Here is a 24,365-nt window from a genome sequence, read left to right on the forward strand (position 1 = left end):
ACTACAATCTTCTTAAACTGATTAGATTAGATTAACAAATAGATGCAACAAGGTTTTTTACATCTAAACTCACTGGATTGAGCATATACTCTCCTTGTTTACCCTGTAGCTGTCAATCTGTTTGCTGATGTATCCAAACATGGCCTTAACAAGTTGCAGCATGTTAAGATCTCACCTGCCTGGGTCTTAACTAAAATTAAAATGCATTTTTTCAATGGAAAATTGAATTCAATTCTGTTTAATTTGCATGTTGTTCTGTTTAGTCTACACTAATTAATTGATATGTTAATTAGTGTACACTTGTCTCTGTAGTTGTAATTTTATCTTGTTATATTGTAAATTCGTTTCCATGATGTTACAAAACACACTTGATTGAATGAAAACTCTTATTCTAACACTATTTTTCTTTTGGTAGCAGATGTTAATGTCTCTCATAGTGGGGACAAGAAAAGACAAAAGGGTTCTGAAATAACTACAGCAAATAAAGATATGTAATTTATCATTGGAAACACCAGAGCCTAATTTATCATGATTCCTCATACCGCTGTCCTGGGGGTAACACAGCAGTGACGTACTTTTCCTGCGCCGTTGCGACTACAGTCGACTACAGTTCTACGACTACAGTTCCCAGAAACCTCTGTCTGCAGCTCGGACGGGTGTTTCCGATATGAGATCCGTGAGAAAACTGGAAACGAGTTTAGTACAGCTGTCGGAAGAGCTCGCAAAACGACGCGTGTGTTTATTCCTTGAAATCAGCCTTGTGTTGGAAGCTGTAGTTTTGCATTTCGTTTTATTAATGGTATATTTGTGTTGTTTTTTTTAGTTAAGGGGGAGACTTCCTATGATACTGCCTGTGTAAATTGTTTACATAGCTACAGCGCTACAGAGACAGGAGCTCAGAATGGATAGCATTGAAGTTGGGTATTGGGTGTTTAAATTGTTGTAGCAAGTTTAAATCTAGGTATACGTGCTGTAATAGTTTCTATTATTTTCCGGCTGTGGCGTGCTTGAGTCACTCGAGTGATGACAGCCGTTCAGGACGTGTAGGGTAACTTGCTGTTTCCATTTAAATTGAGTTTCGGTTCGGTTCGCTTGTGGACAGCACAGGCGACAGGGCAGAGGTGTCGTGAATAGCGCACTGGCTATTTTATCGCATGCATTCGACTGAAAGGGCAATACACGATTAACCCGGTGAACAGTTCTAAATGACGTTTTATCCTAAACGATTAACCAGGCTGTTTTTTTTTTAATCTGCCAGTGAGCTACGCGAAGGATGAGCAGTTTCGGACGCGTTGACGGTGTCGCAAGTTGGGTCTGGTCTCGGTGATCTGCGACTCCTGTTTCATGATTGCAGCGCGTAGTCCAGCTCAGCGAGTCTTGCACGGCCGAGGAGGAGAAGTTGCCGTCTGTACCGCAGCCCGGCTCGGGTGGAGATGGCGGCGGCTTCCGCTCCGGGCGGTAGCGGGTCGGGACCCCCAGCCGACCGGGGCTCGGCGGCGCAGCTGCAGCCGACGGTGGCTGTCTGGGAGTGGGCGGACGACCTGGGGTACTGGCGCCCGTACAGTGGCCAAGTGAGCGGGTACATTGAGCGGTGCCTCCTGACCCAGCGGGGCGGGGGGCCGGCGAACACCAGCATCTCCCTGGGACAGGCTGACCCTGCCCTGGCGCCCTACATCATCGACATCCCCAGTCTGAAACAGTTTCGCCAAGACACGGGTAAGTGGCTGTGGTTCTTCATTTAGAAGCGTTGGTTAGTGCCCCTGCGCCTCTGGGTTGCGCCGGAATGTGACCAACCTTTCTCTTGGCAATTCGTGTAATTTGGAATTGACTGAGTCTCCTGGGATTCCCCGTCCTTTTTCTTCTCAACGTTACTGAGTAATCGTCAGTGACGTAATGACTCTGTCAATGTCTTTTAGCTCTGTAGACGTTCAGTGTGTTTTTTTTTTAAATTTCCAGTGTTTAATCTTACAAATCTAGCACTTCATCAGCAATGGTGCCCGTCTGTAGGTACAGCAGCGTCAGTGTATACAAGGAAGCAGGATCCTTTACTAAGTTTTCAGCTCAGTTGAGAAAATAGTGCAGTTAGTTCGGCAGGCTATACAATATAGGCCTACTGAGTGGTGTTTGTCAGTTTTAACTTTTGCCCATCAAAGAGCCAACTGCAAGCTGAAAGACGGATGGAAATTAAAAAATAATAAACCAGTCGTATTTCTCAGCTATAAAATCTATTTCAGCTGAGATTCCTGTGACATCGGTAACTTTCAGGATGGCAAGAGATCACCAGACTGCAGTCTCATCAGTGGGGAAGAGCTCAAGAGTGCATATTTCACACACATCACTGGAGGGACCCCAGCTGTTCAAACAGATCAGTTACTATGGTGTCCAAATCTGATGGCCCAATTTCTTTGTTTTTCTAAATGGTGAAGATTGCTTAAGGTGCTGACTTGTTCTCATCTTGTGCATGTACTGTATGTTTCTTGTTAATGCTTTCATGTTGTGTTAAGTGTATTGTGTGTTGTTATATTATGTCTTCTACCTACCCCCAGAGCATATTTCCTATCTGGGACAACAAAGGAAGTATGTAAGCAAATGTGTTAATTAGTTAAGATTCCTTAGCAAAAGAAAAAAAAGTCCCAGAATGTTTAGTTCACCACTGAATGGGTGGAGGTATGATGGAAACTGCAGTAAATGCACAGAGGACCTGAAACAAAGAGGCCTGCGTGTGCTGGCGAGGAGGCAGTGTGCAGCACTGGAGTGCGTCTTTGTTCTGAGGGCTTGTTACTGGCACACGAGTGGCTTGGAGCAGGGTGCTTGCTGCCACCTGCTTGGTGCAGACGGGAAGCTACAGAAAAACCGCAGGAAATCCAAACTACATTAACTTCAGCATCTGAACATAGCAGGAAGCCCAAAACAGTCTATTGGTGGGGATCAGCAGCCTTTCGCACACTAGAAAGAGACGATTCTGCAAGCACAGGCAGCTTGTATTGATGGAAGTGTAGATTTTGCAGCCTAGGAAAAGACTCCCTCTGACCCCAACATTTATGCCATCAAGTTTACTTTTTGCTGCAGCATTGGTCTTGGTAATTTCTGCTTTCCTTAGGTTGAAACAGGATTACAACCAATGTCCTTTGATTTTTCTAATCAGTGCCATGATTGCAGAGGATTAGTGTTGTGGCTTGTTTTAGTCCTATTGAACACAGCACTTGTCCAAAAAGACCATCAGCTTATACCAATGGTCAGTCCTGCTTGATCTGACCATGTGGCTCTTTCTGAGTAGAAGCAGAAATTTGTGAGGCAGTTGACCTCTGATTAGATAATAAGAGTTTCAAAGATTGTGTGGGTGGAAAAAACCTAGTAGCAGGTAACTTTTGACTGGGACCGATAGGTGATGCACAATAGTGACAGTGCTCAGAGCAGATAATTGCATGGGTCTTAATGTAACACAACAGATAAGTTCCCTAAGCCTTTTAGATATAGAAAACCATTTCTGATATGCCTAAAAAAAGTGAAAAATGTCTTCAAAAACAGAAGATAGCATTTTTATCATCTTTTGAAAGGTCATTTTTTGGTTGGTTTCTTGTTCCTGAAATTTGAAATCATTAATATGAGGAAAGAAAAACAAACAAACTGCATGCTTCATTTTTTAAATTCTCATTAGATTATTAAACATTTAATATCCATCCACTTTTTTTTCTTTTGCCTTATCCAATACAGCGTCTAGGGGTGTACAGTAGCAGAGCCTAACCTGGCAAACAAGGGTCACAAGGCAGGATACATCCTGGATGAGATGCCAGTCCACCGTAACACACACATTCACACCAGGGCCAGTTTTCCCAGAAGCCAGTTAACCTACCTCTGTGTCTTTGGACTGTGGGAGGAAACCCACACAAACACAGGCAGAACATACAGTACAAACTCCATGCTGAATTTACCCCAGGTCCAGAATTGAGCCCATGGGCCCCTAAACTGCAAGGCCGCACTGCACGCATTTATTAGCAGATCATTTAATAATGACAAATCAATGAAAATAAGGTTTGTGATGGCCTTATAGATGTACACTAAAGAATCAAGAAGGGCTGTCCACTTAACTGAAGGGTGAATGACTGTCTCACACCCTGCATGCAGGCGTAACGGGCAGAGATGGTACAGCTGGGGAGGTCAGCTGTCGTCATGGGGCACCTGGATTCCTCTGGGAAATGAGTGGGGAATCTTGGTGCCCAGCCAGTGTGAACAATATTACCTTCAGAAGGGTGTTCATTATTGGGTTTGAGCCCAGGATCCCTGGTGTTAACAGGCAACGATCACGAGCATAACGTGCCACTCTGTCACCTGTTTTGAGTAAAGTAAAACGTCTTAGGCTATATGCCACTATTTCTGAATTAAGAAGAAAGATGAGAAAGGTGTGTGTTGAGAGGACTGTCTGTTAGCTCACAATTCAGGTTTGCTGCTCTTGAAAGGGAATACTTTCTTCAGAAAGGTGTACTCCTCTTCAGTGCTAGGAATGGCATGGGGACAAGGCCAGAGATTCAACAACTAATAAAAGGTGTTTTTTTATCAGGCTTGGTATGCTCTTCTTAAGTGCCAGTATTGCTCTTTGTGCTTTCAGTTGGGGATTATTTCCAAAAGGTCTAGTTAGCCTTAAGGATCTTTTCTGTTCTCTGTCCCAGGGAAGATGCGGTCAGTGCGGAGGAGCCTGTTCCCCCAGTGTGGAGCTCTGGGGAGCGGGGTGTCCTGGGAGTGGGCTAATGACGAGGGCGGCTGGACCCCCTACGAGATGCAAACAACCATCCTGCTGGAGCAGAGCTACCAGGCCCGACAGCCCTCCGCGGACCTGGGCCAGCAGGGCTACAGCTACGTCGTAAACCTTGCGGCACTCGTGCAGGTCAACAAGACCACCGGCTTCAGGCGCCAGATCCGCAGGAAGACCTCCGCGCCCTACCCGGCCGTGGGCTCTGTTATCCACTCGGGCCCGGCCTGCTCCTGCCTCCAATGCATGGCTAACAGCGGCACCGGCCCGATGCCCAGCCGCACGCGCCACTCCTTCTCCGCAGCTCAGAGCAGCAAACCCAGTCTGCAGGTCTATGGCAGGGCTCCGGCTGCCAGCCCCACCCCTGCCTACTCCCCCTACCCCAAGCGGCCCCTCTCTGTGGGTAATATGTCCTGGGGTGGCCCCTGGCACCCAGTGCCCCCTGGGGGCCAACCCGCAAGAGCCTATCAGCCCAACGTCTCCAATGGCTTAAGGTAAGCATCCCACTTTGTTTTCTCTGCTAGCGCAACTGCTGTATAATATGAACATCAAAAGAAAAGCTCTGTAGGGGTTCCCTAGTGGGTCAGTCACTAAAGTTGCTGACTTGGATCTCATCCCAGTACTCTATGATCCAGACCTCGCTAGACTGAGCATGGGTCTGTCTGCTAAGCAGCTGGGTTCAGGACTCGCCAAGCCAATAGTTTTGGTGAGCTGGTATTCATTGAGTAGAGCTTGGTTCTAGCTAGCTGCAGGTTCTGTAGCAGGTTAGATGCTTGCAGGTTTGCACTGACATCTGCGAGAGAAGCTGCACTACCTCCCCTATCGGGTATTGTAATGGTTCTGCACGTTGGTATATAGTAGGAGCATGGCCACATGCCTCGTTCTTTCAGAATCACTACCACACCAGAGAGCCAAATGTTAAAAAGCATTTGGCCTTTCCAAAATATTGTAAAAAGCGTGCATTTTACACCAGGTACAAGAGTCTTTCAGTCACAAAGTCTGTACTTAGTTTTTCAATACTTAAAGTTGTCCAAATTGAAATAAACCTAAGCATCATCAGACCATATGATAAGGAGGAGAAGAGCAAGGTATTACCAGGGAGAGCTTTACAAAGACATAAAAAGCTACTTCCTGTCAATGTCCATTTTGCAAAAAAACTTAATGCTTTCTCATTGTAACTATATATAGATGTGTAAATGTTTCAAAGCTTTATTTGATTATTTTAAATATAATTTTTTAAAATGGCTATTGGACCAGTATTCTCATTTGGACAGTTTCTTCATCATTCATAAAAAGTCCTACTGTACATATACCTCAGAATTGGAATACAAGTGTATTGTCCCAATTGTTTGCATTATCTGCATCTCAAGAAGAGTTCATCTGTTATCTTTCAATGTATCTAGGCCATCGCGATCTGTCATCTGTCAAGCAGCGTGCTCTAACTGACCACTGCATGCCCACACGTTTCCTGTTCTTTTGAGAGACAGCACACCGTGCACGCACAGCTGAATATACTGTTTGAGCTGCTTAGTACCTTTAGTTTCGGACATCAGAAATTTGAGAGACGAGCTACACTAGCTTCCTTTCAAACCGGTTGTTTGTAGTGTTACTGGAAGTGTTCAGCCTGAAATCTGTGTGTTTTCCTGCACTTTAATCTCATGTTCTTTTGGAATAAATGTCTGATTTATAACTAAATGCTGAAGGGTTCCAAAGGCAATCCTTGTTTATCTCTTAAGTGATTTGTGCCCATTTGTCACAAATTATAAAGCAAAGCATAAACATTACACTGGCAAGTTTAATACTGAGTTTAACGATACGTACTTGACTCATATCTGTATAGCTCGGTTACGCTGATACCCCATTTTTCACGGTAATGAATAAAAGGAAGATTTAAAAACACTAGTTACATCACCATTTGACCTTGCAGTGCCTGCATACAAATCTCCCTGCATCAAGGTTTTGTTTTAGGGTGGAAGAAACGGAAAGTCCCAGATTTGTAGTGTCCATATTGAGGTAAAATTATAAATCTTTTAATAATGCAAATCCGGGATTCCCTGCTTTTTGTGTTCTGTTACACGTTATTTGTGTGGGTTGTCTGAAGCTGGCAGCACTCCAATGCCTACAGGCTGAAGTGTGCAGACGTTTTCCAAACAATTTCCCTAAAAGATAGTCGCAGAAAAACCCCTATCATGGGACAGAATGAAAATCAGTAAACCATTTGTTCATGCTGTGGGGGAAGAAAGTATTTTTTTTTTCGTGTGAGCAAATACAAAGATATGCACATTCCAATATTGATAGTGGGAGAGAAACCATATTGCTTGGAATATAAAGTGCTTTCAATGGTGATTTAAAGCTCAATGAGAGTAATTGGGACAGTTTCAAAGCTTTTTTCGATTACAAGTGGAAGAAAGACTTGATTCCCTGTAAAACAATGGAAGTTTTGCCTGACTGTTGTGTCTGTGGCGCAGTGGTAATCTGCAGTACAGTCCTTGAGTGCAGCTCTCTAACCTTGTCTTCTTGCTGCCACTGCTGGCTGATAATTCCAGGAAATGAGGAGGACTGAGACAAACAGGGACCGCGCCATTGTTTCAAGTGGAAGAGGAAGGGGTGATTTAGGGTCCCATTGTTCTCTTTTCTGTTTATACTGAACTCTGAACCAGGAACAGCCCATTTTCGCCTGGCCTACGGGGCGACAAATCAGTCAGCAGTTGGTCCAGCAGAGAGCAGGGTTGACAGCTCGGATCCCTGTGGCCAATATTAATCCGGGAGTCCCTGTCCCAGATTCCCAAGACCTGACACAGGTGTACACAAAAGGCATGAGAAAAAAAGTCTGTTTTTCCCAAGGGTGTTAATGATATGCTATGCAGAAACCTGTAAAATATTGTACAGTTCTATCTAAAATAGATCTTAATTTCAGAGTGATTAAATATTTATTCAAAAAAACATTGTAGCCTACGTACTAATGATAAAAATAAAGGTGACTAATCTAAGGCTTACTAAGAAACTCATCCTAATTCTATTGTTCAGATTGAAACAAAAAGCAAAGTGACGTAAAACACAGTGAAGATTTTTTTTAGTTATAAATGCATCCTTGTTATTTCTCAAGCTCAGGCTGGCATTGCTCACAGTCTCCTGCAGTGCTAAGCACAGCAGTTTTGTGTGTTTCCCCGTGCTTGACGAATAAGTTGTGCTGATGTGGCTTTATTTTGATTTTGAGCTCATCGACGGCAATATCACCTGTAGTACAATTTTCGCTTTTGTTAACCTGAAATCAGAATAGTGGGCTGAAAGCCACAGGAAAATCTCTGTGTTTGTACCGGATCACTTTGCAGGAGTAGTGTCTTGATTGGCCACAGCTTTCTTTATCTACCTCTGTTCAGAGTGCCACTATATCAAAACTGTAAAGAAACCTCTTTTCTAAGTGCAGCAACCACATAAAATGTTAAGCCCCATTGGTGAGAAACAAGAATGCTTGAGTACCTTCTCTTTATTCTCTTCATTTATTTCAACATGATTGTTTGCTTATACTTTTTGTTTATGCTTGTTTATGGCCTTCGTGGAAATTAAGCAGGACACTTCATTTGGCCGCTTGCAGTAGGCACTGGTTTTGAGTCAGTAAGCATGCTGAAATGAGCAGCCTCAACACAAGCTTAATTTTCTGGCTAACTGCCAAAAAAGTGAACTGTTTGTGTGCTAATAAACTGTTAAGAAAATGATTATTATGCCCCAAAGTGCCCCTTCTTTTTGATTACCTTACAGATAACTCCATAATGAAGTAAATTGTGCATTGCATAGTCCAGTTCTAAGATCATGTGGTCTTCATCATAAATCATGCTGAAGCCATGATCACAATATTCTTTTGTGCTTTACTGTATCCAGCCTAGTCTAATCTAATCTTGGTATTCTTCCAATATCAAGTGTTTCATTGCTATATCACAAAATGGCCTCTTCCTTGCCTTAACAAAAGGGAGACCTCTTCCCCCTTACACTTGTGTTTTTCTAAAAGAGCCCTTGTTTTTCAGCAGTATTCCTTCTGTTCCCGTGCAGCTGAATGGACCCAGTGGCATCAACTCAGCCTTGGCAGGTAAATTCATCACTTCCATTCTAGCAATTGCGAAGCGGATTAGAAGTCGAATCATTCACGCTAACGGCATCAACGTCTGCGATGCTCTTGATGCCCAGTCACAGTGGGTTGTTCTGCAGAGTGTGCCATATAGTAGTCATTTTGGCAAGGGCAGATATGTCCTCGGCTAAGTATATGATGGAGAAACATATGAAAATTGATACGTACAAATACACAGCAAAGCATGCTATTGCAGCATTGGTGAAAAACAATTTCAGTGCCAGTCTGTCTGAAGCTGGAGGAAACTGTCTGGTTTTGCACTTCATTCTCTCAGCAAAGCTGTCAATAAGCATTTGGCCCACCTCTTTCTTTAGGATGGTCTGTCTCACACTTGTTCCTGCTACATTTTCTTCTGTCTAGTTGCAAGTTTCTGAAGAAATTTGTTTTCTCTTCCAACCTTGCCATCCTTCCAAGATGGCCTTTACCAGAACAATTGACAAATAAAACGTTGTTACAGCTTGCATGTAGTGAAGAAAAAAAGAAAATGCCATGCTTAATAGTGCGTAGGGTCATTCCAGCGTGTATGCACTGCAGTACACAGCCTGCAAGCATCTGGCACTTTGTAGGGGGGGATGCAGCTTCATTTTTCCATGGAAAAAGTCAGTCGTCTCATGGCAGGCTGAAGGCTGAAGGTTGAAGGTGGTGGAAAGCCCTGTCTCAGGTGTTGTTCCACAATATCCCAGAAATGCTCAAATTGTTTTTAGACATTGTGACTGAAAAGAGAAATCACACTCCTTACGCCATGGGATGACCACATGTGCTTTATGGACGGGGACATTGTCATTCAGTAGCTCACCTTTATCGCTTAGTAACATGACACAACATGACATGACAACGTAACATGATAGCTATTAATATCGATCTTATCTTAGGAGAGAATGAGTGCACCCAAATTCTGTCAGGAAAAAGCACTCACCAGCATTAGAGAACCACCAGAGCCCTTCACAGTTGGAAACACATGCACTGTTTGTGGAGAACATGGGGAGGGATGATTCCTACCCATATCGTATTTCTCCACTGCTCAGTAGTCCATTGCCTGAGTCCATTCCACCACTGGACTCGCAAACATGCTTTTCCAAGTATGATGAGCACCGCAATCCGACTATGATGTCCTGCCCTGTGAAGTTTTTTGCTGTCCTTTTTAATGACGCTGGCTGCCTCAGTTTAAAATGTGCAGTTAATTGACCTGCAGTCGTCCTGTGCCATCAATGTGATATCTGTGCAGTGGGCGCTTCTGCCAAATGTTATTTGTGAATGATGTCTTGCCCTCCGAGTTCCATGCTGACATCACTTTAATCACCGGTGGTGGCGAAACTTCAGCAGGTGGAGTAGTCGTGATCACTGAAATTTCAACCACATGCTCTTCACCAATCTCCCCTATTTCACTAAGGTCTGTTCTTTCTAGCCTGTAAGTAACAAAATGGGCAGCAAGGCCTGTCTAGCATTTTTATATGCAACCTGAAGTATGTTGGGATGTCTGCTTAATTATCGTATACTCCACAGGTGTGTGGAAGCCATTGCTTCCATATACTGGGCGACTCATTTATCCAGGTATTTCCAGTTTTTTTCCCCACTACTGTATCTATATGTTTCGCACTGTAATGTAAGCTTAGAACACCATCTGTGAATGCAGTAACAGGAAGGTTCTGTAACTGAAGATAAATGCTGAAGTCCTGCTTTGTCACAGTTCTGACCTCCCCAGAGATCGCCAGTGTCTGTGGACCCAGAGCCATGTCCTTTGTTGATTCTACTGGGATTCTGGATCATCTCTATGATCTGCCTTTCTTCTCTATCCTTTTCCAATTGAATTTTCTTTCAAAGAATATTAAATCATATAAAGAATTGTAAAGACCTTAGTAGGAAGTTGTCGAAGTGTTCTTCATAACATCCCTGCAAGTTCATATTTCATTTTAATTAAGATGGATATGATTAAGAGTATGACTTTGCAGTTCTTTTAAAGGCCTGTTTATGAGATTTTAAATTTATTTGAGTATAAGATGCTGAACAAAGTGGTTCACCATTAAATAGACTCGCTTTAGTCATGACAGTACTTTAGAAATCGAGGACTCAAAAGTCTGTTTTTCTGTTGTGTAATGGTTTTGGTTTTAGAGATATCAAGGATCGTGGAGAACATACTAGGAGAGACTTGGAATATCTTCAGACAAATATTTTTCTTGAGTAATTTCTAAAGTAAGAGTGGAACTTTAGGGAAACTTTAGTTTCTCACCAGAGCTCTGTAGTCATGAGCTGTTACAATAGCATGTGTTAATATAGCTTTAACATTAAATTAACACATTTTCTGATTTAATCTGTTAACACCTTTCTGAAAATAATGTTTTGGTATAAGACAAAATGAGGAGAAAAGAGGTGATAAGCAGTTTATTTTTAACACAAACATATCTTATCAAAAGACTGTATGCCTCTGTAGTGACTGATTTATTCATGAGTATACAATGAGTTATAATTAGATAAGGTGTTTTTTCATTAAAGCATTCAAGTAATATTTTTAACCATTTGACCGAACTCGGGATTACTTGAGTTATTAAGTTGTAATGGCAATTTCCTGAGGGGCATTTCCTGCATTTCTAAAAGTAGCTCATATCTCTCCTTTTCCGGAGAATAAAGGTAAGAAGTTAAAATAAAAGCTTCAGAGATTTCCAAGGAAGTCATTCTGTTGAGGACTTTACAGCAGCTGCTTTGGTGAGGTGGTGTAAAAATCATGGAGCCCCAAATGGCATTCGTGTTTATCTGATTTTTCATTTCTATTTTTAGTTGAATAGTTGTTTAAACCATTATTTACCTTGCTGTGATGTTGCATTTTGTTGGCCTTAAACTGGTGTTTAAATTCAAAATTAGTAATTACGCCATTGTAATAAGTCAGACAGAGGCATAGTGGAGAGTGTGTGCAGTTTTTTTTTAATCAGCTATAAATGTTGAGTCTTCGGGATCGCAAATTCCATGTTTCTTTGCTTGCAGATTTATTTCTATAAACCTCTTAACTGTCTGTCATCTTAAGTAACACTAGAATGTTTTCTTTTATTGTGAATTACGTTGTAACTTAGTAATCAGCACATGCAATGTAGATAGTATTAGAGAGTTTCTTTACTTTTCCAGCAGTATGGAGTGGCCAGTATCAGTCAACAACCCCTGTCTTTATAGTAGCTCAGTCTTGGCAGATAGCTTGATGGGACGTGAGCTCTTTTGTTTCCAGGGTCTCTGGGGGTGTAGGGTGAAAAGTTGTTTTAAGCTTTCTGGTGCTTTCGGCAGATAACTGAGGACAGGAAGGAAGGAACAGGCTGACGGTCAGATTCCAGTCTGATACTCTGCAATTGGGCGTTTGACCAATTTGATCATCTTCTATTTTTCGGAGTCTGTCACATATCTTGATCTATTATTTCACATCCTGTTGTCTATATCTTCTTCTCTTTCATCGGATTGTTTTTGTAGCCTTTTTTATAATGTACCTCTGGTGGAGCTGAGCAAACTGGAAAGAAACATTTGGACTTGGTTTATTTTGAGCAGAGGTTTGGTAGTGAGATAGGTGGAGTGTATTTGTATAACAATGATACATTAGTACCTGCCTTCTAGCACATCCTCAGGAATTGCTGAGAGAATCTTGTAAAAATTAAACATTAAATGGGCTGAAAGCCAGCTAATTGGTGCTCCAAATGAATTTAGCAAGCAAAAGATGTGATGTCCCCTTGTTTCCCGAGATGTCAGGAGTGCAATTGCAAAAATCAGTCATCAGGTTGTTTGCTGTATCAACAAAGGTGTTTGAATTTGTACAATTGAATTTTATGATGACCGTCTTTTAGGAATAGCTTATGCTTTGGACAACTGTGAGAACAGATAAAACAGAGCAGGTCATATACACATTAGTACGAAGGAAGGTAAGGATTGTACATGCCCTGGCATTAGCATCTCCCTCATCTGTTCTTATTTTGCATAACTTAATACTTTGGCAAAGGTCCCTTGTTATGCCTTCATCTATGTATAAAATGCTGTATGATTAGTCTTTGTAACTCCTGGAAGATTGTACATGCATGTTTGAGGCACCTGAGGGGGATTTCTTTGGGTTTGTTTTCATTTACTCTTCTCACGGTTTCTAAGTTGTTCACAACCTTTGGAAGCATTTTGGTGCACGTGTAATGAGTGTGTGTCTGGGAGTTGAACCACAAGGTGGGAAGAGGGAGATCACATTTGTGCCTGTACAGCCATTACACTGATCTGCATTTCTCAGGCAATCTCTGTAGCTGTAAATCACAGTGACTCTTAATAAGATGGTCTTACCACATGAAGACTTTGTTTTTTAGTGAGAAATATTCTAAATACTTTAGCTTGTAAAGGGAGCTCCTGTATCATACATTTCGTGTTTAACTATAGCTGCATCAAGTGTAGTCTGTCTATTGTGGCCCTGCAAATCTATTAACAGAAGTAGTTGCTTCCTAATCACGTTTTAACATTAAGAAAGTTTACAGGAGAGAGAAGGCTATTGTATCCAGTTTTCTGCCCTAGGATGTTTGTTTTTCATTTTTTTTCTAATAAAGTTATGACAGTAGTTTCCATTCTTCACTGATGTGAGAATTGATAAAATGGTGACTGGGGTTAATCAAGCAGCAGTGCAGAACTGTTTTAGCTCCTCCGAAGGTGAGGTAGAATCAGTCAACCGGGGCTCTCAACTGGCTGACCCCTGTGGCTTCCCAGGTGCTTACAGGCACATGGTGCCGTCAGTGCGAGACACTCCCCTCTCAGTAAAGGGTTGTGTTGCCTTTGTGTTACAGATGAATGGGTCCAAAGTGGGCAGGACTCTGCCTACACTTCCTGTTTCTCCCCGTGCGCTGTCTGAACTGAGAACTGAAAAACACAAAATATGTTGTTCCAAATAAATAATTGGCCGTTCTAAATTACTAACCCACTCGTTATTCCTAGTAATTTTCCAGGAATGTCTGGTCCATGAATGATCTATGTACACGCGTGCTAAAGATTTGAAAAGGCCAAAGGTGAAGCACTCCCAGTCTCCCAGTCTGTTACTCCTAAGCTTCACAGGTTGTATAGCCAAGACATCCTAGACACGCAGGGAAATAGAGTATCTAATGTACTGCAACAGGGATGAGATTCACCTCACTCCCCCCAACACCCCCCTGCTCAGTTGTAACACATCCCGTTTTATTCATTTGTTTTTCCTCTTCCCTTCCTCTCCATTCCACCTCTCATCCTGCATGGCTCCCCCCCGGCACTGCCCGCTCCAGGCATGGCGTCCATTTTGATGTCGGCAGCTGGACTCCGCGTTCGCCTCACGAGCGCACCGCCACCCCAGCACCCCTCCTCTGGCAAGGCCAGCAAATCTCACAGCGCCTTTAGGAAGGCAAAGAGTCAGCCCGAGACAGGTAGCTACTCCACTCTGCGCTCCGGTCCAGCCCTCTGGGCTTTCTGTCGCTCTGCTGCTGTGGGAACCCGGGCACTGGCACATGATCACTCCACAGCAGCCCGAGCTCCTTCCTGTAGGCCCTGTTCTGTTGAGGCTGCTCCTTAGCTTATTCCTCCTAGAGCTGAATGTCAGCGTTGGTGCCTTTTCTGATTCTGCTGCAGTTTTGCTGCATGGAATGCCAATCTTGTGACTCTGTGAGAGGCAGACTCTTTAGCTATTTTTAAATGTAGACTTAACATCTATGGTTGTCCTACAGTTTGTCTTGTGTTTTCTTGTTTTCGTTTTTTTTTTTATTGGATTTTTACCATTGTGTACAGTGTCCTTGGGGTTGGAATGGCTCTATATAAAAAAAAATATAATTTATTTTTGCTCATTTCCAGCTCTGCAGTATTAATAAACCAGGGTGCAAAAGATACTTCAGAGTCTGCACGTCTTACTGTCACTGTACCTTAGGGTGTTGTCTAATCCCAAAGTCTTCACACTGAACGCCAATACTTTATTCCCAGCAGTCCTGAATTTTGAATATGAAACATTGCATCTTATGCTCATCAGGGATAGGTTTTATTGAATTTAGTGTTTGGTAACAAATATATTGCCTCCCATCTCCTACAGTGGTTTGACACTGAGTAAGACAGAGATGCAGAGTTTTTTCTTTGAGCTTTCTACATTTGGCATTTAGTTCTGAAATATTAAGAAGTTTTAAACAAAGGTAACTGGTATGTTTTGGATGTTGGAAGTAACCCAATTTGAGATGATGTCAACTATTTTATGAATGAGCCAAAGTGTCTTGAAGTTGAACCCGAACAAAATATATTAGCCATGATCTGTACTTATCCTACATTTCTTCTTTGTTCACTGTGATAAAATGCTTCACAAATTACAGTATGCAAAAGGGGGAAGTCCTACACCATTATTCAAGTATGAATGATTGAGGATCACCATTTTTCAGTCTCTTAGTAAGTTTTAGTTTTTTAATGTTTTAAAAACAACTTCTGCCTAACCTTATTTGGCAACATCTATTGTATTTGCAACCCTACATTTAGGTGCATTTAAATGAAACATGATGCACAATTCACTTTAGAAGAAATGCTGATAGTAACTGTAGCTTCTGAAAAATCATCAAGATTCACCTACAGTACCCCATCCTGCTCTTTTTAATTGCTAGCTTCCTTGTTCACTAGGGTATCTCACAGACAGCACAGTTTCCCCCTCCAAATGCAGAAGACAATAATCCAGTCCTGAGAATATCCAGTGTTGCCCTTGTCTGATGTCTACCCAGTTTTTTTACCTTCTCTTAATGTAAGAGCAATCTTGTGTTGCATGCCCCTGTACAAAGCTTTTGACCTTTGCTTTTATTTAGCTGCCTACTTATGTTAGTTGCAGCATATTCAGGCAATACAGGTTAACTGCGGCCAAGTTTTTTTCCTTTATTATCCTACTTGTCCTGGTTCTGTCTAGCTGTACCAGTTATTCTAACTCTGCTTTTTATTTTTCAAATATGTAGTGGTTTCACCATGTAGGTATACTAGGTATTCAAGTGTATATTAGAACCGCTGTAGATTGCATGAGCTACATTTAGTTAGAAATAAGTTTCTACTTGTCTAGTATATTCTCTCTGATTTTACATCCTTTTCTAAAAGGGGATTTCCTTTTATGGAGCACCTGTTAAGAGGATTTAAGCAGTTTGCAAACCCTTACATGAGAATGTTTTAAAATCTTTACATACAGTCATTTAGCAATAAGCATTTGAATAATTGGCCATTAAAAGCACAAGATAATGTTATGTCAAGTTTATTCGGTACTTAGAAAATATCCATGGAATTTAAGATGACATAGTGCCAATTGTTTTAATTTGTCATGGATAATTTCATGGTTTCTTTCTGAAGGTATGGAACATTTGTACACTCTGATGGAGAGTGACAAGGGGAGTAAGGAAGATTTTGGTTAAAGGCTGAGCTTCAGTGTGTAGCAGAATTATTATATGTGGGTCATTTTGTGATGGTCCTACCCTTCTTTAAATTCATCTTGACTATGATTGGATGTTATCAGTTGTATATGGCTTCTCTTTTGTAACGTGGCATGTTGTTTTTGATGAATAGGTAGAAACAGGACAGCTATAGTAAGAAACACCTTACTCCCACCACTAGTATTTAGTTCACTCTTTTTTGATAATCCTTTTTAGAAGCTTACTCACTGCTAATGTTTTTCAGTCTAATCATGTTGGTTACTGTGAATTTACAACACTTTGCCCTGGTTCCTCGCTGTTTGGATGCTTTATTTATCTCTTTGCCTTGCTGTGCTTTTGTCTTAATTGTACAGTGCTTGATTACACTTAATTGTGCTTTACTATGGTATTCCACAGTAAACAATTGTAGTGCAGGTGTTGCTAGAATAAGCAGAAGTAACATGAAATAAGATGTGGAAACAATTCAAACAATTTAGAGAAGTTCCCTGTGCTGCAAATGAGCTTGTTTTAGTCTCGTTAATGGAAAACAGACTGCTTAACAGCTGTCTCTAAAGAATGATTTATTTTTTAAATAATGCTGAAGTCTTAATTATACCTCGTTACTCTTCCTCCTGCCCTGTGTGTCAATGTCTTTTGCTGCACTGAAGTAAGTCAGGTCACCTATTTCAGGCATTAAGCAACGTATAACAAACAAGAAAGCTAACATCGGCGAGTTTATTTTAAATTGTTGAGCATCTTCCCTGCTACTCCGTTTTTTGCTATTACTATTAAAAAAACTTTACTATTAAAAAAACAAACTCCATTTATTTTTTTTATTTCACTGTAGGCATGCATTTATTATAAAATGCAGATATAAAGTATGGATTTTATTTTATGCAGTTTTATTAAACTGCCTGTGAGTTTGCATGCAGATCTCTTTGTGTTATTTCAGTTGGTGTAGGCTGAACTGTGATTGTCTGTTGTGCATTTTCATAAAATATTTACTGCCTAGCTATTTGTACATTCATTTTTCTCAAGGTTAAAAAGAAATGGTGAGGTGGCATGGTGTGACACAAATCTTTCAAATTGTCGGTTTAGGAGCCCTTCCAGGCCAACAGTGCACAAAACAGAACCTAAAGGGATGCCAGTTAATTACCACATACCAAATTTGCCTACGCAAGTCAAGTTGTTAGATCCTTTCAGCCATCGGATGTGTTTAAATTATATTCAAGTTTTATGCGGTCTTTTCACAGCTCCGGAGCAGAAACCAGAGGATGTCATCCAGAAATATATGGAGAAAGTTGATGTGCCCCCAGAAGAGGTGAGATTGCAGAGGGTCTAATTTAACATTTACAGCTAAAAAAAAAGCTTAGCCAAAGTTATTCAGAGCCTTCTTGTTCAGTTTAAAAAAGTGCGTCATTTTGTAATTTTATTTGGTTTGGAGGGATGACTGTAGACTGTGCTCTCAGGGATATTCGGAAATTTCAATAATTCTTGTATCCATCTCCCGATCTTTGTTTTTCAGTGATTTTATACCTGACTTGCTTCGAAAACTTAATTGTCATTATGGTTAAGTCTTTGTCAGGTTCCTTGGTCTGTTAGTAAGTTTGAAACAGGAAATCAGAAAAACCACTCTTATTGTATAAGGAGACTAGACAGCTGTTTGTGTGGCTCATTAAGTTACTTTTGTGGGCCAGAATTTAATTTGAGTATTTATGCGATCATGCCTTTAACATTTTTCAATCATAATTTTGTATTTAATTTTTTTGTATTTTAATTTGAAAGTGTGGAGTGTGTATAAGAAAGTAAAAATTAACTTCTTCAAAGTATTATGGGCACACAGTGAAAATCTATATACTTTTCCAAGGCCCTGTATGTAAATCATAGGCTCAAACCCTCACCACGTCTGAAGCTTGCATTCTTGTCATACTCTAATCTAAGTGATTGTAGCATCCTAGCCTCCAGTGTAGCTTGGTAGTTTTTCTGCATTATTCCATTTAAAATTTGGTGTGAGACAGACTAATTTCCATAAATCTCAGCTGCTGTAAAAATAGAACATTTGTCTGTAAAGCTCCTATTTTGGGAGCACCTTACCCTCCCCCCCCCACGCTACAGAGTCTCAAGTCTTTTTAAGTTTTCTACCTAAAATAGGAGCATATGTGTGAAGACACAGCAGTCTCGCACTCTGTCAGCTGTCTATCCAGTCTCTCAGTGACGATACACCATCTGGTTCAGTTACAGAGAAGGAGGCGTTTTCTGTGGCCTCAGTGAGGGCAGATCTTACTTCACCTTAGGCCTGGGCCATCACTGACTTCGGAGATTGTGACCCCATATTTCCTTCGCAAGCAGTGAAGAGTTGTGCTCAGCAGAGCATTGTGCTCAGTCTGCATTTCCTCTTGCTCATCACACATACTGTAGACTGCATCTGTAGTGATACTTTTTTGTGTCCTTGCCAAACTAGGCTTTTTGGCATTTGTACTCATAGCAGCCTGAGTTGGTTTGCCTTATTGTAGTGGGTAGGTTTTTTTTTTACAAAATTAGGTGGAAATGTTCTGGTTGGGCTTAGTTTTTCTTGGTTCAATATTGGTAAAGCTCTGTTGATTGGGTTCACCCACATGGTCGTTTCAAAGTCTCATAGTCCCCTCCAAGAAAAATGTCTCATAGTGGCCTTTTTCCACCTACTATTGTTTACCTGCCTGTGTTTCCATCTGTGTAGCCTGTGAACTTACTGACTTGGGTGGATGGTTAGAGTTCAGTGTCAATGTTGAGCACAAGACTTTATAACCAGCCTGTAGTTGGAGAGGTTTGAGGTTGGGATGCATTTGTACATGCTTTGTGAGATAATCACTTCTAAAGTTGTTTAAAAAACCCAAAGAAACTGCTTTTAAGTATGTCTGTGAAAAGGTGTAAAGGCTTTATGAGGGTTTCGAAAACAGGGAATCATGAAGATCTACTGTTAATACTGTAGGTGTCATGAATGTGAAAACTCATATGAAAGAGGACACTTAAAGGACATTTTATGATGCTTTTCTTGGCACATTTGTCTCCATGTACCTGCCCTTAATATTCGTTTGTTATTCTTTTAATGATCTAATAAGCAGGCTGTGTACATTGGTTGCAGTTTATTAAGCAGGTTGTTTTTAAAGCAGGTATTTCCTGCAGTCCAATCTCTGTTGTGCGGATGGCCGCAGTTGGTGGCCATCGCACTGGGGGAACAGCTGTCACAGCACCGTGCCGTGGGACCAGTCTTTCTGCACAACTTCCTTGTTCTCCAGCCCTTTCCTCTGGGGTTTCTCAAGCCCGTCCCTTCTCGGTTTCAGGACTGTCTCATCTGTATGGAGCGGCTGAGCTGTGCTTCGGGCTACGACGGGGTGTCGGAGAGCCCATCGGTGTCACCCGGCGCCGTGGGCAAGTTCACCAAGTGTGGGCACTTCCTGCACCTGCTCTGCATGCTTGCTATGTATAACACTGGAACCAAGGTGCGCTACTGAAATGCTGCTGTTAAATAAGAATATGCCTCTGATCGGACAGTTTGGTCAAAGCTTGCTGCCCGCTTCTCCGGTTGATGCATTTTGTTTCCAGCTGTGGTCCAGCCTGTTTGGCGATGTCCCCATGATAATTTGTTTAAGCTGTTTTTTGCCAGAAATAGCTAAATAGCTTGGTATACTTGAAGCTGAGATAATGAGGAAATAGTGTGTGAAATGTCATTAATATAGTGTACTGCTCTTTTAACCTTATTAAAACACGGGTATTGTTGAAGCAGTGATCTAATACTAAACCGTAGTAAGTGGGTGCATTAATATACCTTAGGAACAAGTAATAGGTTTATTCCATGCTGAAAAAAAGAAGAAAGAGAACACAACGTTTCGGCCGTGGAGCCTTCTTCAGGTGTCACACCTGAAGAAGGCTCCACGGCCGAAACGTTGTGTTCTCTTTCTTCTTTTTTTCAGCATGGAATAAACCTATTACTTGTTCCTTTGCAGCCTATGCATGCTGACGCAGCTACCCACCTTAATATATCTTAGCTGTCTTTGGTCGTGATCAGTAATTGGGAACTAAATATAAAAAAAGATAATGTATTGAACTTTAATGGAATTGTACTGGAGATCTTTTCACATTCCACATTCATTTTGCTTCATTACTGGCTTTTGGAGACAAAGAAGCTGGATTAATGTTGTGATATTTTGTTAATGGGCATCAGGATGGCAGCCTGCAGTGCCCATCGTGCAAGACAATCTATGGAGAGAAGACAGGGACGCAACCAAAGGGCAAGATGGAAATCTACCGGATCCCCCAGTCGCTCCCAGGCCACCCTGATTGTGGTACCATACAGATCATCTACAACATCCCACCAGGAATACAGGTAAGCAGGGCGGTTCTGGAGAGCCAGGTGGAAATACGTCTTGCATGTGTAGAAAAGTAAAGTTGCTTTTCTTTTTAATGTGAGTAAGCATAGACTTATAAATAAAAGACCTCCTGATCTTAAATTTAAGGAAAAAACTTCATTGGAAGCACTTCTAAGCAACACCTCTGGTATTTGCTGCTGGGGTGCAGTAATTATTTCAAGGTTTCATTATAAATATGGAATGAATCAGAGATGAGAAATTACATTTCTTTCAGTGGTAGGATTAACACAGCTATTGATAGGGTAGCACTCCACAGACAGGTCAGAGTTAACCAAGAATCTCCCAGGCAGCTCTTCTATGTCTTGGCAGGGCTGATGCACCTTAGGGGTGCATTACCCTGTTGGTAAGAAATTCAGTCTGGACCTCTGAGCTGTATGACTCACCTGCACTCCAAGTGGAGCTGTCCAGCTCCCGAGTGACTCTCTTATTCCCTTGCTGTGCAGGCTATTCCTTTGTCACTGTTTGTTTAAAGGATTGTCCTTCCACTTCTCTGCTCTAGGGGCCGGAGCACCCCAACCCAGGCAAGCCGTACTCCTGCAGAGGGTTTCCTCGCCTGTGCTTCCTCCCCGACAGCGACAAGGGCAGAAAGGTGAGGCCTCGGGGGTCTGCCTGGGGGTGCAGCGCTGCCCGTCCAGTCACCTCCCTTCAAATCATCGGAACAGCTGTGTCAGGAGGGCATGCTGACAAAATTAAAAAAGGTCATTGATCACGAGTTTGGACTGTATCTAAACTTCAGGCAAATTTTCCTTGCTTCTCAAGGCACTAAGTGCCTTATCAAGCCCGCTGTTGGAACGAAGTTCTTAATGTCGTATTTTTAAATTAGGAGCCACAAAAGACTTAATTTATAGGCAGGAAAGTTCTGAAATTAGATTATTCCAAACTTACTCCCTTTCGTACAGTATGTACCAACAAATCAAAACTCTGCATGCATGGGTTTTGTGTGATGAACTGGATCCCACGATTGCCACCTTTTTTCCACGTTTCTTACTAGAGGTGCTAATTGCTGTGAAGGTTCACAGCCTTTCTTCAGTGTAGAGTGTGAAATCGCCCAGCTCAGCATTGTTCTTATCCCTGCTCTTCTTCCTGTGTAAGAGCTCATCACCCCAGCTGTGACTCACCCAAACATGCAGTTTTTCTTCCTGATGTTTCCGCCTTCGGGGATTATATTGTAATGTGGAATCCTTTTCAGATCTAAATTGCATTCTTCAACTTTGTCCTGGTCTCTTTCTTTTTTCTTTAAGAAATCCAAGCTTCCATTTGAATACCAGTATACTAAGCAACTGATTTGCTCCTCAATTAATCTGAAGAGATTTGCAGGAGCTGCTATAATTTTCTGTCCTTGGCTTTTAACCAATTCTGATTCCCGTTAATGATAGTCGGAGTCCATCACTGACTCCAGCTTTTCTCTAGGCTTGTCGTTGCTGTTTCTCTGTTGGCATCACAGCCATTGTCTCTCCATACCCCCAGCAGGGGAGACGGCCCTCCTCTGTAAAGCTCCTCTGTGCCCACAGGTCCTGGAGCTGCTGAAAGTGGCATGGACTCGTCGGCTCATTTTCACAGTGGGCACCTCCAACACCACTGGGGAGCCGGACACTGTAGTGTGGAACGAGATCCACCACAAGACGGAGATGATGTCCAATGTTTCGGGCCATGGCTACCCTGACCCCAACTACCTGGACAATGTCCTGGCTGAGCTGGCAGCCCAGGGCGTCACCGAGGCCTGTCTGAAGCAACCGTGATCCACTGGGCGGACAGAGGTCATGGGGTTGATGGCTGTGAACTGATAGGAAAGGACACGCGTGGACAGGGAATACCGCCACTGCTGACCTATCCTGCTATTTGCAACCACGTCTTTTGTCTCCAAATCAGGACTTTCTTTAAGAAATGAGCCAGTGAGAAAGAAGTTTAGATTACTGATGAAACCTGTTGTTCACAACTGTTCAACTAATAAATGTAAAAATGTTCGTGGAACACATCTTCAGTAGGTAAAATATAAATGCATATATGGGTTGCCTTACAATGTTATTAGGTTTTATAGATATGTACATTATAGTGTGTGTTCCATGTTTTTATACAGCTGTCACGTGTTGAACTTCTAGAATGGCTCTCCTCCTACCTATGCATTTTAACCAAATGTTTCCCCCCCCCGGACTCCTTAAACTATTTTATTTTCATTAGAGAAAAGGGGGCTTTTTATGCTATCCTCAGAATGTTTCCGTCACTTGAGATGCTGCTTCACGGAAAGTTGGGCTTGACTAGGGTCTTTTCCTCTATTGCTCAGAGGTTCATAGTTCTCTCAGTCAAAGAGCACTTTGTCTTCAGCTACTGTGTCTTGGGCTGATTCAATTTGCTCTGGCTCTTATAAATGTTTTGCCTTTTCCCTTGTTCAGTCTTGTTTGTGCTGCAAACCCAACTGAGCAAATTAATCCCAGCGGCAGTGCATTCTGTATGACCTTGTAAAGTAGACAATGTGTATAAGTGATTGGCAGAGTGGAGTGCTGATTTTGGATGTGGATTGGTGAATTGTCAGTCACTACTGATAGATATAAAAAAACCAAGTGCCGATACACTGAATTCAGACAGGGTGTTGAATAGTCACAGACACATAGAGGTACAGATACATAAATGTTGTGAACTACTGCAGAAGATGATGTATAATGAAAAAGCTTTTTTGGAATATAAGATAATAAAGATGAAAAGAATATAAAATGGATCTCCACTGTTGCTTGTGTTTGTAGTAGGGCACCATATGTCTGTAGGTCTCTGGTAGTGACTTGTGTGGAGTTAATGAGATTTTACTTGGTGGTGCCAATTTCATTTTTCTCCTTGTACCATGATTGTAAAACTGGAATGACCAGACCTAGTGCTGAATGGCCAAGTCAGAGTTGACTTCAGTTGATCAGAAAGCGCAAGAGTCATGAAAAAGGCAGTGAATGACCACTCATCTTGATACCTGGCCAATGTTCCCTTCCCTGGTATCATTGGAAAAAATAAGTAAGCTGCACTTCCTCATTTAGAGCTCTCTACTCGTCTGAGCCATGGTGTTGGGGGATATGGTGTGGGTTTGGAGTTCTACTGCTGATGTGATCAATTACTGGACAGCATTTCTTGCGTGGTTGGCTGACTTTATTTTAGGAGTCTTAAATTATTGTGCATCTGAATCCCAGACAATGTAAACCGGTCTCTTCATATATAAGAGAATATGGGCAAAATGCATCTTTAAAATCTGACAATAAACACAAGACAATTTGGAAGATTGTAGCAGGGGGATGTGTGTCCAGCTGCACTCATTTCTACTACTTCTTTTTTCACAAGTTGTTTAGCCAGGGGGAGCTTGGTGCAAGCATGGTTCTGCATCAGTTACATCACTGTCTTGCCTGAAAACCGGAAAATTGTGGCCACAACCAACAAGTCATAGAGAGTTCATCATCATTCCAAAGAGTCCATTCTTCAGCTTGTGGGTGAAAAAGGACTGCTTCTCACCTGTAGCTGAAGGACTTCCAGATATCAGTGCAGACTTTACCGATAAGACAATGTGGAAAAAGGGCTCAGGAGTAAATGTGAATTGCTTGCCACAGTGCCTGGGGGACATCCCTTTCTCCAAAAGATCATCTTCTAGAAAGGGAATTGTAACCAACATTGTTATGTTTCAGTGATCAGCATGGATTTGAATCCTACATGATCTAACTGGCCTTACTGTACCCAGATAAGTGTAG

General features: G+C 41.9%; 1 protein-coding gene across 7 annotated transcripts; it reads left to right on the forward strand.

The window, feature by feature from the left end:
* Positions 1-633: 633 nt before the first annotated feature.
* dtx2 (deltex 2, E3 ubiquitin ligase) lies at positions 634-23,362 on the forward strand. Of its 7 annotated transcripts, none has more exons than XM_015367812.2 (11): positions 634-799; positions 1,259-1,716; positions 4,668-5,241; positions 8,770-8,831; positions 10,374-10,421; positions 14,120-14,257; positions 17,497-17,564; positions 19,564-19,722; positions 20,445-20,606; positions 21,149-21,238; positions 22,161-23,362. In XM_015367812.2, exons 2-11 carry the CDS (start codon positions 1,434-1,436, stop codon positions 22,386-22,388), a joined length of 1,812 nt encoding a protein of 603 aa, XP_015223298.1. In that variant the 5' UTR covers positions 634-799; positions 1,259-1,433; the 3' UTR covers positions 22,389-23,362. The 7 variants fall into 7 exon arrangements, with proteins under 7 accessions (XP_015223298.1, XP_015223301.1, XP_015223299.1 ...); XM_015367815.2 differs by having other exon boundaries at positions 8,773-8,831; XM_015367813.2 differs by having other exon boundaries at positions 1,355-1,716.
* The last annotated feature ends 1,003 nt before the right edge of the window (positions 23,363-24,365 follow it).

This window comes from Lepisosteus oculatus, chromosome 26 (assembly GCF_040954835.1).
Source record: "Lepisosteus oculatus isolate fLepOcu1 chromosome 26, fLepOcu1.hap2, whole genome shotgun sequence".
NCBI classification, from domain to species: domain Eukaryota; kingdom Metazoa; phylum Chordata; class Actinopteri; order Semionotiformes; family Lepisosteidae; genus Lepisosteus; species Lepisosteus oculatus.